Source organism: Hordeum vulgare, chromosome 2H (genome assembly GCF_904849725.1).
Source record: "Hordeum vulgare subsp. vulgare chromosome 2H, MorexV3_pseudomolecules_assembly, whole genome shotgun sequence".
NCBI classification, from domain to species: domain Eukaryota; kingdom Viridiplantae; phylum Streptophyta; class Magnoliopsida; order Poales; family Poaceae; genus Hordeum; species Hordeum vulgare.
In genome coordinates, this window is record NC_058519.1 from 481,759,185 (window position 1) to 481,773,519 (window position 14,335).

Sequence of the window (14,335 nt, forward strand, 5' to 3'; positions counted from 1 at the left end):
ACCCAAAAGAGACAGTTGGGTACACCTTCTATCTCAAATCCGAGGGCAAAGTGTTTGTTGCTAAGAACGGAACTTTTCTCGAGGAGGAGTTTCTCTCGAGAGAATTGAGTGGGAGGAAGATAGAACTTGACGAGGTTGTCGAACCTCTCATCCCTCTGGATGATGGCGCAGGGCAAGGGGAAACCCCTGTGATTGCGACGCCAGTTGAGGAGGAAGTTAATGATGATGATCATGAAACTCCAGTTCAAGTTTCTGTTGAACCACGCAGGTCGACGAGATCACGCGCTGCTCCAGAGTGGTACGGTAATCCCATCTTGACAATCATGTTGTTAGACAACAATGAACCTGCAAATTATGAAGAAGCAATGGTGGGCCCAGATTCCAACAAATGGCTAGAAGCCATGAAATCCGAGATAGGATCCATGTATGAGAACAAAGTGTGGACTTTGGAGATACTACCTGAGGGCCGCAAGGCTATTCAGAACAAATGGATCTTTAAGAAGAAGACGGACGCTGACGGTAATGTGACCGTTTATAAAGCTCGACTTGTGGCAAAGGGTTTTTCACAAGTTCCAAGAATTGACTACGATGAGACTTTCTCTCCCGTAGCGATGCTTAAGTCCGTCAGAATCATGTTAGCGATAGCTGCATTTTTCGATTATGAAATCTGGCAGATGGATGTCAAAACGGCGTTCCTTAACGGTTTCCTTAAGGAAGAGTTGTATATGATGCAACCCGAAGGTTTTGTCGATCCTAAAAATGCTGACAAAGTGTGCAAGCTCCAGCGATCCATTTATGGACTGGTGCAAGCATCTCGGAGTTGGAACAAGCGCTTTGATGAGGTAATCAAGGCATTTGGGTTTATACAAGTGGTTGGAGAATCTTGTATTTACAAGAAAGTGAGTGGGAACTCTGTGGCGTTTCTAATATTATATGTGGATGACATATTACTGATTGGAAACAACGTAGAGTTTTTGGAGAGCATAAAAGGTTACTTGAATAAAAGTTTCTCTATGAAGGACCTAGGAGAAGCTGCTTACATTCTGGGCATTAAGATCTATAGGGATAGATCAAAACGCCTGATAGGGCTTTCACAAAGCACATACCTTGATAAAGTTTTGAAGAGGTTCAAAATGGAACAGTCCAAGAAAGGGTTCTTGCCAGTGTTACAAGGTACGAGATTGAGTAAGACTCAGTGCCCAGCAACTAATGAAGATAGAGAGCATATGCGCTCCGTCCCCTATGCTTCAGCCATAGGCTCTATCATGTATGCAATGCTGTGCACTAGACCGGATGTTAGCCTGGCCATAAGTATGGCAGGCAGGTTCCAGAGTAATCCAGGAGTGGATCACTGGACAGCGGTCAAGAACATCCTGAAGTACCTGAAAAGGACTAAGGAGATGTTTCTCGTGTATGGAGGTGACGAAGAGCTCGCCGTAAAAGGTTACGTCGACGCAAGCTTTGACACAGATCCGGACGACTCTAAGTCGCAAACCGGATACGTATTTATTCTTAATGGGGGTGCAGTAAGCTGGTGCAGTTCCAAGCAAAGCGTCGTAGCAGATTCTACATGTGAAGCGGAGTACATGGCTGCCTCGGAGGCGGCTAAGGAGGGTGTCTGGATGAAGCAGTTCATGACGGATCTTGGAGTGGTGCCAAGTGCACTGGATCCAATAACCTTGTTCTGTGACAACACTGGTGCCATTGCCTTAGCAAAGGAACCAAGGTTTCACAAGAAGACCAGACACATCAAACGACGCTTCAACCTCATCCGCGACTACGTCGAGGAGGAGGACGTAAATATATGCAAAGTGCACACGGATCTGAATGTAGCAGACCCGCTGACTAAACCTCTTCCACGACCAAAACATGATCGACACCAGGACTGTATGGGTGTTAGATTTATTACAATGTAATTCACATGGTGATGTGAGGGCTAGATTATTGACTCTAGTGCAAGTGGGAGACTGTTGGAATTATGCCCTAGAGGCAATAATAAATGTATAGTTATTATTATAATTCCTGTATCAAGATAATAGTTTATTATCCATGCTATAATTGTATTGAATGAAGACTCATTTACATGTGTGGATACATAGACAAAACACCGTCCCTAGCATGCCTCTAGTTGGCTAGTCAGTTGATCGATGATAATCAGTGTCTTCTGATTATGAACAAGGTGTTGTTGCTTGATAACTGGATCACGTCATTGGGAGAATCACGTGATGGACTAAGACCCAAACTAATAGACGTAGCATGTTGATCGTGTCATTTTGTTGCTACTGTTTTCTGCGTGTCAAGTATTTATTCCTATGACCATGAGATCATATAACTGACTGACACCGGAGGAATGCTTTGTGTGTATCAAACGTCGCAACGTAACTGGGTGACTATAAAGATGCTCTACAGGTATCTCCGAAGGTGTTAGTTGAGTTACTATGGATCAAGACTGGGATTTGTCACTCCGTGTGACGGAGAGGTATCTCGGGGCCCACTCGGTAATACAACATCACACACAAGCCTTGCAAGCAATGTAACTTAGTGTAAGTTGCGGGATCTTGTATTACGGAACGAGTAAAGAGACTTGCCGGTAAACGAGATTGAAATAGGTATGCGGATACTGACGATCGAATCTCGGGCAAGTAACATACCGAAGGACAAAGGGAATGACATACGGGATTATACGAATCCTTGGCACTGAGGTTCAAACGATAAGATCTTCGTAGAATATGTAGGATCCAATATGGGCATCCAGGTCCCGCTATTGGATATTGACCGAGGAGTCTCTCGGGTCATGTCTACATAGTTCTCGAACCCGCAGGGTCTGCACACTTAAGGTTCGACGTTGTTTTATGCGTATTTGAGTTATATGGTTGGTTACCGAATGTTGTTTGGAGTCCCGGATGAGATCACAGACGTCACGAGGGTTTCCGGAATGGTCCGGAAACGAAGATTGATATATAGGATGACCTCATTTGATTACCGGAAGGTTTTCGGAGTTACCGGGAATGTACCGGGAATGACGAATGGGTTCCGGGAGTTCACCGGAGGGGGGCAACCCACTCCGGGGAAGCCCATAGGTATTTGGGGGGGTCGCACCAGCCCTTGGTGGGCTGGTGGGACAGCCCACCAATCCCCTATGCGCCAAGAAAGAAAATATCAAAGGAAAGAAAAAAAAAGGGAAAGGTGGGAAGGGGGAAGGACTCCCTCCCACCAAATCAAGTAGGACTCGGTTTGGGGGGGGAGAGTCCTCCCCCCTGGCTCGGCCGACCCCCTTGGGGTCCCTTGGACCCCAAGGCAAGGTCTCCCTCCCTCCTCCTATATATATGGGGCTTTTAGGGCAGATTTGAGACGACTTTCTCACGGCTGCCCGACCACATACCTCCATAGTTTTTCCTCTAGATCGTGTTTCTGCGGAGCTCGGGCGGAGCCCTGCTGAGACAAGATCATCACCAACCTCCGGAGCGCCGTCACGCTGCCGGATAACTCTTCTACCTCTCCGTCTCTCTTGCTGGATCAAGAAGGCCGAGATCATCGTCGAGCTGTACGTGTGCTGAACGCGGAGGTGCCGGCCGTTCGGTACTAGATCGTGGGACTGATCGCGGGATTGTTCGCGGGGCGGATCGAGGGGCGTGAGGACGTTCCACTACATCAACCGCGATCTCACATCGCTTCTGCTGTACGATCTACAAGGGTACGTAGATCACTCATCCCCTCTCGTAGATGGACATCACCATGATAGGTCTTCGTGCGCGTAGGAAAATTTTTGTTTCCCATGCGACGTTCCCCAACAGTTTCTCTCTTGTCCACCAAGGGAGAATATGTTGCTGCTGTAAGTTGTTGTGCTCAGTTGCTCTGGATAAGGCAAACTTTAAAGGATTACGATGTCGCTTGTGATAAAGGTAAACCCATCCCCAAGTGAGGACAACCTCCACACTCGGGGAGGGGGGCGGCTATCTGCGAACCAGCCTTCGCCTAAGTTCAAGCATTTCCGAATGAAGGCAAGATCTTCATTCGGACGCCAAGATAAACAAAACAATCATTTCTTGGTAGCAAATCTGTTTTGCCTAAGATAAACCCTTCCCCGGGTGAGGACAACCTCAACACTCGGGGGCCTTAGTTGCGAACCAGCCTTATCCTAAGTTAAATCGGTTCTAAATGAAGGCAAGATGTTCATTCGGACGCCAAATAAACAAAACAATCATTTCTTGGTAGCGAACCTGTTCGCCTAAGGTAAACCCTTCCCCGAGTGAGGACAACCTCCACACTCGGGGGGCTTAGCTGCGAACCAGCCTTTGCCTGAGTTAAAGCGGTTCTGAATGAAGGCAAGGTCTTCATTCGGACGCCAAGATGAATAGGACAATCATCCCAAGTAGTGATTCCACTTTCGTCTAGGGAGAAACAGTCCCGAGTGAGGACAACCTCCTCACTTGGGGGCTTAGCTGCGAACCAGCTTTCGCCTAAGTCACAAGCGGTCCCGAGTGAGGATAACCTCCTCACTCGGGGGCTTTGCTGCGAACCAGCTTTCGCCTAAGTCAGAGGGATCGATAGAAGATGTGTCTAGAGGGGGGGGGTGAATAGACTACTTGTCTAGTTAAAAATCTAGCCATTCCTAATTTCTAGGAGGGGCACAAATGTAGCAGATGTAACAAGTCTAAGTCACCCTACACATGCAGTTCTAAGAGTATACCAGCGGAAAGTAAAACATGCAAGTGTAATGTAGAGGAGTAAGGTATGGAGATCAAACGCATGAGGTTGACACGGCGATTTTTGACATGCTACCGATAGGTGGCGCTATCATACGTCCATGTTAGTGGAGACTTCAACCCACGGAGGGTAACGGCTGCGAGAGTCCACACAGGGCTCCACCCACAAGGGGTCCACAAAGAAGCGGCCTTGTCTATTCCATCACGGCTTCCGTCCACACAAGACTAGCCTCACTCACGGTAGATCTTCATGAAGCAGACGATCTCCTTTCCCTTACAAACATCTTGGTTCAACTCCACAACACGAAGTAGGAGGCTCCCAAGCGACACCTAACCAATCTAGGAGGCACCATCCTCCAAAAGGTAATAAATGTGGTAGATCAATGAACTCCTTGCTCTTGTGCTTCTAAAGATAGTCTCCTCAACACAAATCACTCTCACACAATATGCATGGGTAGGAGAGGTTGATTTGATGGAAAGCAGTTTGGGGAGGCTAGAGATCAAGTTTCAAATGATTGGATTGGAATATCTTGGACTCAACACATGAGTAGGTGGTTCTCTCTCAGAAAATGGATCTGGAAATAAAGTGTGTGTTCTAAGTGCTTCTCCCACGAATGAGAGGTGGGTGAAGGGGTATATATAGGCAGCAGCCAAAATCCAACCGTTACACACAAAATAGCAAACTCGATGGTATCGACTAGCACTAAAGGTGTGAACTTTTGAATCTCTGTGAGACCGATATATACAACTCGGTGGCACCGAAAAGGTGACTAGCGGTCAGATAGCCAAACTCGGTGGCACCGATACTCAAACTCGGAGATTCTGATTTTGTGTATCTTGGCAACGGAATGTTGGTCACACTGAACTCGGTAGCATTGATGTAGTTTCGGTTGCACCGATTTGGTGGGAATGGCTAGGGTTCTGTCCGAGGTTCAAACTCGGTGGGTCCGATGTGGCAATGTTGGTGACACCAAATTTATGTATGTGGAACTTGACAGAGTGGATATGTGGGAAAAATGACTGAGTGTTTTGGTGGCTAACTTTGAGCATTTGAGCAATCCGTTCATTTTACTACCTCACCCTCTTTTAGATTTAAGCTTGAGCCAATATTATTCCTTTCTTGCATCCGGGGGTATCTCCACATAAACCTTTAGCCAATGCTCTCTATGGACTTTTCCTCAAATATTTAGGTAAAAGTGTTAGTCCAAGAGACAATGTATAGTGTCATGAATTATCAAAATCACCAAGGGGGCATATGTGCTTTCAAAGTCACGAGCGTTCCCGAGTGAGGACAACCTCCTCACTCGGGGAGCTTAGCTGTGAACCAGCTTTCGCCTAAGTCACGAGCGTTCCCGAGGGAGGACAACCTCCTCACTTGGGGGCTTAGCTGTGAACCAGCTTTTGGCTAAGTCACAAGCGATCCCGAGCGAGGACAACCTCCTCACTCGAGGACTTAGCTGCGAACCAGCTTTTGCCTAAGTCACGAGCGTTCCCGAGTGAGGACAACTTCCACACTCGGGGGTTTAGCTGCGAACCAGCTTTCGCCTAAGTCAAAAACAATCCCGGGTGAGGACAACTTCCACACTTGGGGACTCGGATGCGAACCAATTTTCGGCCGAGTAAAAGTGACCCCAAATAAAGACGACCAAGCAACTAAGATCCAAACTCAAATACGGATAAACGGGATCAAGTTCAGCTAAGGGTATGCATGAGAGAGGGCCTAGAGCCCACTCGAAGTTTGGGGTTACATAAAATCACTAGACATTCCGAGGCGAATTAAAGCTTAAATGTTTTTCCTCCGAGCATCACTCGGAGGCCGAAGATTCCACTGCCTCCACGAAGGTGTCAAAATCGATTCCCTCCACAATTCAAGTGGTAACCGCCATGAACATCTCCATGAAGTCTTCAAACTTGGCGCTTTTGCGGTTGACGACCCGGAGACTGTTGAGCTTCTCTTCATACACCCCCTTGCAACGGATGCGGACGGGTGAAAGGGCAATGTCAGCTTTGGCCCTTGCCGAAGACTTCTTCCACGACTTGAGTTCATTGGGAATGGCCCTCACACGGTTCACAATGGTTTGGGCATCCTTCACTGGAGCATCATTAGAGGCTTTCTCCTGATCAATCTCCCCAACCATCGGCTGAAGCAACTTGAAACAAGCCAGTACATAATCGACGCGATCCTCTAGCCCGAGGAGAGACAAAGCGGCGCTGTCCTTCAAAAGCCCTCTCTTGGGATCAAGCTCTTTCTCTATTCGCGTCGTCTCTTCTTCAACATCGGCAGCGAAAGTTGCACTCGACGGGAAACAGAGGATGAGAAACGTCGCTTGGAAATTTCAGATGACCACGGGGAGGTATTCGCCCGACTCGTGGAATCTACCTTCCCGAAAGATAGTCGATCACTACCGACTGCGGACATACCTCTATGATCAAGCATTCAGTATTCGTCACTCTTGAATCGGTAGAGGTTTGCCGAATGTCTGAATGAAGCACTCCCGAGCTACGGCCCGAGCATCTCCAAAACGTCAGAGACCTCTAAGAAAGCCATTCACTCGGTGTGCAAAACCTCAACCGATTCGGGGGCTACTGATGGGGTTGTACATTAGGGGTAGACCTACGGACCTGCTTCCCTAGGCTCACCTAGGACCCCTTACGGACATCAGTGTCCTTCAAGTCACCGGTGTAGTCTCGACCTCACTCGGTACAGCTTACCATCACTCGGCTTGCCTGAAGTCACTCGAATCGCCTTGTGTCAGCCGGATGCATCCTCGCACTCGGACCACAACATGGTGATGGCACCGAAGAGGCTGCAACGACTAAGGACTTAATCCATCACATGAAACGCGGTAAAGACCCACGTTACGAGTAACGTCATGAGTCATAGCTGTCGTTTCTAGTAACTTCCTTATTTATTAGCATTAATTCACCTTATAATGAAGCTCCGCCGATCGTGACATACACTATATAAGCCACTTCCGGACTCCTGTTCAAGGGTTCAGTACTAATAATCTTTCATGCCCCATAAGAAAACACGAGACATAGGGCTATTACCACTTTAAAGTGGAGCCTGAACTTGTACATCCGAGTGTATCCATTGCACCTAATTAGACTTCACCTCTCCGTTCATATCCCTAGATACTATTGCGAGTGTCATTCCCATTACAGGATGTTTAAAATTTTCACCACCAACTTTGAGCATGTCCTTCTTTTCTTTCTAGATTCATCACTGCCTTTAATAATGGAGATCAACTTGAACACAGCAAGTAGAAAATGGCATGAAAAAATTTGACGAGACGACCAGAGTATAACACTGTAGCGCCGCACAGTCCATTACCGTCTGTGGGTGCCCAAACACACTGTCAGACGCCACTGCCTCTACAAGAGGCACTCGTGCGGTCGTGCTTGACGCGATGCGACGGGACGAGTTGAAAGAAACGGTGGAACAGCGCTGTTGGCTGGCTGTAGCGCCTTGGCTGTTGCCCTGTTGAGTCTTGACAGCGTCGTGGTCCTGCTGGTGCTTGTGCCGGTGCCGGTGCGCGACTCAGGACCGAGCGAAGCGTTGGCTCCCGGCGTGCACGGCGCACGACTCCCTCAACCGTGCTACAAATAGCAGCAGCGACAGAGTAGACGCGGTCGCCCAGGACTCAAACCTAGCCAAACCGGGCACTGCATGCACACAGGGGTCGGTTTCCTGCCGCCTAAACACACACAGGGCATTGCTGGATCCAGATCCGGGCGACACGGCGGAGCCACAAAGTTTGTGCGACAACAAAACCACGAGGCGCGAGAGGCCAAATCCCACCGAGGAAGACGAGGAGAAGAGAGAGATCGTGTCGGATCCTGCCCCGCACCGAAAGCCACAGACCGTGCCTAATCGCCATCATCACACAACACACCCAAGCCGATGAGACAACTCAGTCGGCACGGACGGACGGATGGACGGACACAAGGGCAATCCTCGACCCCACGCAACAGCAGCAGTAGAACGCAACGCTAGGCCGGGCGGCGTGCTCGGGCAAGCTCCGGCCGGCTCCACTACCGCGGCGTGGTCTACCACTCGGCCCGGCCGGCCGGACCGGAGGGCGCAAATGGGAACAAAAATCTCAGGCCACCACCGGCCAAGGCAGGAGGGCGTAGAGCAGGCCTGGCCGGCCGATTACGAGGTGGCACTCCAGCCTAAAGCCGCACGGGTACCACCAAACCAACACACTGCAACTGCAATTTAGAGAAGCTTCCAGGCACAAATCCCGACGCACTCTACTGCCAGGAGCAAATTAATGCGGCATTAATCTTGACAGGGGTACGATGATTAGTCACTCACTGCAGCTAGTACTAGGCTAGCACTGGTAGTAGTACTAGGATTAAAGCAAGACAAGAAAGATAATGAACCTACAAACAGCGGCGCCTAGCTAGAATTAGAGTGGGGGTACATATATGCCCTCGGTCCGGTACCACGTTGTACGGCACGGCCGCTGCAGGGGAGGCATGCGGGGGATCAGGGGTCGTTTACACCAGCTGCTTGCTGACAACTGACTGAGAGTGCATTAATTAAATCTAACGCCCTGGCGATTAAAAGAACTCGGTACTCATTAGCTAGCGCTAGCACGGCTAGACGCTGATGGGGGAGGGGGAGGGCGATGAGACGGCGGCGCGTGGAGGCGAGTCGTCGTCCGTATCGTCGTCGTCGCCGTCGCCGGTGCCCGCTCCAACGCCAACTCCAGCGCCAGCGCCTGCACCAGCGCCAGCGCTAGTGCCGAGGGCTCCTGGGTTGATACCGATGCCCATGCCCATGCCCATGCCCATGCCGATACCGGCCGCGGGGGAGGTGGGCGAGGCGAGCTGGTGCTTATGGTTGTGCATCCAGACCTTGAGGACGTTCCGCTTGACGCCGATCTCGAGGCAGAAGCGCTCTAGGGCGCCGCCGTCGTCGCGGTTGATGCGCCATCCCTGCTTCTCCGCGAAGGCGCGCATCCTCTCCTTCTGCTCCGGGGTGAACTTGGTCCGGTGCCGCTTCCTCCCGAAGCTCCCGCTCCCGCACCCGGGGCTGCAGTCGTCCGCCCGGGGAGGCGTCTCCGAGCCGGCGCGCGCGGGGTCCAGCAGGGCATGGTGCCACGCCGCGGGCACGGCGTGGTACGGCAGCGCGAGCTGGGGCGGCCGCGGGGGCGCCGACGGGAGGAAACCCTGCAGCACGGCGTGGTGCGGCGGCGGGTGATGGTGCGAAGGCGGCGGCGGCGGGCTGAAGAAGAAGGGCGGCGGGCAAGCCCCGCCCGTGAGGCTGCCCGCGCGGCGGTGGAAGCTGCGGTGACAGCCGCAGGCGGCGCACTTGAGCGAGTCCGGCGAGGCCGGCATGTACTCCCCGCAGCCGTCGAAGGCCTGGCCGCCCATGGCAGCCGCGTGGTTGCGCATGCACTCCTTGTACTTGGCCCCGGCGTCGCCCCCGGCTCCGCTGCCTCCCTCGTAGGGCACCAGGCTCAGGTGATCCATCATGTCCGCACGAGAGCTCGCTCCCACCACCACCACTCACGCGCTCACCCACCACCCACTCGCGCGTGGCCGTGCTCTTTTCACCACCACTCTCGCTACTTGCTAGAAGAAGCAAGAGAAGGCTTTCGCTAGGTATCGCTTTCGCTGCAGCGGTAGAAGCGACCACCGGCCAAGGAGGAGAGGAGCTTTGGGGTTTTTATCTGCGCGCGGCAACGCCCACGGACCATCAGGTGTGAAACATGCATTAGTTCCTTATATTAATTAATGCGACGACTTTGGCCCTCGCACAACAAGAATAAGAATTAATTTGACTATAGGTATAGTACACCCAGTAAAACCAACATTTTACGTACAGTAGAAGTGATCTTTTTTAGGATACAGTAAAAGTGATAAGTACTCCTCCGTAAACTATTTAGAACAGTAATCTAAATACTTTTATAATAGTTTAAAGAGGGAGTATATGTTACTGATGCTATGCTTTGTGTTAGTTGACGAGGCGGCGAGGTCACATTCGCGCACGGTGCCACGTGGAAGCGGGAAGGGGTGCCTGCAGGCGCCACGTGAGACGGGACTCGACCATGGGTAGTAACAGCGGCAACGTGTCGAGCCGACATTGGGGCCGGATACTATTGTTACCACAACAGTAACCGCTCGGGCCCGCCACGTGAGGATGCCGTGGTGTACTACTCGGCGTCAGATGATGATGGGACCGCCGCGGACGGACGGCCTTGATGCGATCGGACGGGGAGATGAGGTATGGGCTAACTGCCACCCAAGCGGCCGTGGGGTACGGCATCTTGCCTGATCTTCTGTGCCCAGTGTTTGCCTGCCCGTGCCTGTTGCCGGGGGCAGGGGCTTCTACCTCCAATCTTGCTACTACTCTGTCAATTTACGATCACCATCTTTGCAGCTGATTTAATTACGCGGCACAGAAAATATGGCACGTCACGTGACACAAATGTCGGCGTGGATTTCTCGAACTTGGGTGTCCATGCTAGTAGTAGTCCTTCCTTCGTTTCGGTCACTTCCAATAGATTGATGGTAACATAAAATGCTAAAGACATTAAATAGTTTAGCAACTAAAATCTTTAACACATAGTTGTTTAATTTATTATAGCTAAGCCTTTTTATTTGATGTTTTTGCAATTAAAATTGTGCATGTATTGATGCATTTCTTTTATTTAATCGTTTTACCTAGGTTCAGGCGCTTAACATTGTTTCTTTCTCGGTTACCACACTCATTTCTTTCCTATTAATTAGCTTGACACATCAAATTTTTGATCTATGTGGCAGCCTTAGCACCTGTACAAGATGGAGCATTGGGAGTAGCCTAAGTCATTTTAGGTTGTGCACCACGACTAAGACAAATAGGAAAAAGAGAGAAATTAATGTTAATTTGCTAATTAATACTCCCTCCGTTCCTAAATATAAGTCTTTTAAGATATTTCACTAGGAGTCTACATACAAAACAAAATGAGTGAATCTAAATTCTAAAGTATGTCTATATACATACGTATGTAGTCCACTAATGAAACCTCTTTAAAGACTTATATTTAGGAATAGAGGAAGTATCATTACATGCAACGAATTAACCACTACATGTCGTGTTAGTTAGTCTCAAGTCTTTAAAAACATACACGCTCCCACGTCTCTTATTGGCTGATTCCTTTATTAATGTCAAAAAACAAAAAATAAGATAAAAGTTAATGCATACCGCTTTAGTATTTTGGAATTATTTGATTTTGATAAAATGACTTGTAAACCGAGCCGAAGGGAGTAGAAAATTTTCACGCTAATACTAGTACTGTTATCAAGCATCACAAATATAATAATTCAAAAAGAACTGATTGAACACTTCTTAAATTAGCACAACTACATTCAAACACTTCGTATTAATTTCTTAAATTCATACAAAAACATGTAGACAAAAAACCTACGTGCTACATAGATCAGCTATATATTACTCGTCGGAGATATCAACTATCTACATGCCCTCCGGCGTGTACATGGGCGGTAGCTGCAGCTACGCTCCCTCCGGTTGCTCCGTTCCGACATCCTCCTCCTAGATGTTCGCGTCGAGTTCGACTAAGAGCAGGTCGGCCTTCTCGTGCTTCTGTGGGAGGAACTCTCGGTTGGCCTTTGCATAGGGCTCATCTTGGATGGACTCCGGGATGGCATGTGTGAGAAATTGATTTTATGCATACGGGAAAACCTCTCAAAAACCCGGTTCGAACACTCGAGAACTGCACACACCTACAACCCCGCTTCTCTCCTATGGCCAAGACACGCACGCACAGCACAAGAAGGACGCTAGAGTTACCAAGGTTCATGGCACCTTATGGTGTAAACACCCTACTCCTTCCTTGTGTGTTCTATTTGTTTGGTTGCACAAGCGTTAAAAGCTACCCGGAAGAAGCCTTCTTCCGAGGGGCAAATGAGAGCTCAATCATTCGTCGTCTTCTATGGTGGCCGTGTGCCCCTCTTATCCTTACCATGGACCTTCCTTCCAAAACATTGGATGGAAAAGGGCGACTACAAGGCGGCAATTCGAAGGGAGACAAACGAGCAGTATTTCTTGAGAAAGGTGGTCTTCGTCTTGCCAAAGGCGTCGTCCATGATGTGCTCGTGGGCTCGTCGGTGACGTCCGTCCTCACGGTCGATGTCACCTTGGTCTCTGCTGCCTCTTGAGATTGCGTTGGTTTTTCCCTTGAAGAGGAAAGGGTGATGCAACACAGGAGCGATAAGTATTTCCCTTAGTTTGAGAACCAAGGTATCAATCCAGTAGGAGAATCGCGTCAAGTCCAGAGTACCTCCGCAAACACAAAAGAGCTTGCACCCAACGCTATAAAGGGTTGTCAATTCCTGCAAGATTGATTGCAAAGTGAGATCTCAAGGGGAAAGTGCAACGAAGTAAAAGAGTAAGGCTGAAAATATAGTGTGAAGTAGACCTGGGGGCCATAGTGTTCACTAGAGGCTTATCTCAAAATAGCAAATATTACGGTGGATGAACAAATTACTGTCAATCAATTGATAGAACCGCGCAAAGTCATGACGATATCTAAGGCAATGATCATACATATAAGCATCACGTCTGAGACAAGTAGACCGATACTTTCTGCATCTACTACTATTACTCCACACATCGACCGCTATCCAGCATGCATCTAGTGTATTGAGTTCATGACAAACAGAGTAACGCCTTAAGCAAGATGACATGATGTAGAGGGATAAACTCAAATCAATGATGAAAACCCCATCTTTTTACCCTTGATGGCAACAACACGATGCGTGCCTCGCTACCCCTTCTATCACTAGGTGAGGTCACCGCACGGTATGAACCCAAAACCAAGCACTTCTTCCATTGCAAGAATCATAGATCAAGTTGGCCAAACAAAACCCACAACTCGAAGAGAATTACAAGGATATGAAATCATGCATATAAGAGAATAGAAGAAACTCAAATAAGATTCATAGATAATCTGATCATAAATCCACAATTCATCGGATCTCGACAAACACACCGCAAAAAAGATTACATCAGATAGATCTCCATGAAGATCATGGAGAACTTTGTATTGAAGATCCAAGAGAGAGAAGAAGCCATCTAGCTACTAGATATGGACCCGTAGGTCTATGGTGAACTACTCACGCATCATCGGAGAGGTCATGGTGTTGATGAAGAAGCCCTCCGTATCCGAATCCTTCCTCCGACAGGGCACCAGAACCTGCCCCAAATGGGATCTTGCGAAGACAGAAGCTTGCGACGACGGAAGAGTATTTTCGTTGATCTCCCCTTTTTTTAGGGATTTTAGGGAATTTATAGGCAAAGGAGCTAGAGCAGGGGAGGCCCAGGGAGCCCACAAGCCTGGGAGGCGCGGGCCCCCCTGGCCGCGCCATGGGGGCTTGTGGCCTCCCGCGGGACTCCCTGCCTTGGTTCCCAAGCTTTCTGCGTATCTTCTGTTCCGGAAAAAATCTTTTCGGAAATTTCATTCCGTTTGGACTCCGTTTAAAATCCTCCTCTGAAAAGGGTCAAAAACACGAAAAAAATAGGAAGTGGCACTTGGCACTGAGTTAATAAGTTAGTCCCAAAAAAGATATAAAAGGCATACAAAACATCCAAAGTTTGACAAGATAATAGCATGAAA

General features: G+C 49.1%; 1 protein-coding gene across 1 annotated transcript; it reads right to left on the reverse strand.

Annotated features, from left to right (window-relative positions):
• Positions 1-8,943: 8,943 nt before the first annotated feature.
• Positions 8,944-10,370, reverse strand: LOC123426762 (zinc-finger homeodomain protein 8-like). The gene has a single exon (XM_045110643.1). The coding sequence runs from the start codon at positions 10,191-10,193 to the stop codon at positions 9,315-9,317; it is 879 nt and encodes a 292-aa protein (XP_044966578.1). The 5' UTR covers positions 10,194-10,370; the 3' UTR covers positions 8,944-9,314.
• Between the last annotated feature and the right edge of the window lie 3,965 nt (positions 10,371-14,335).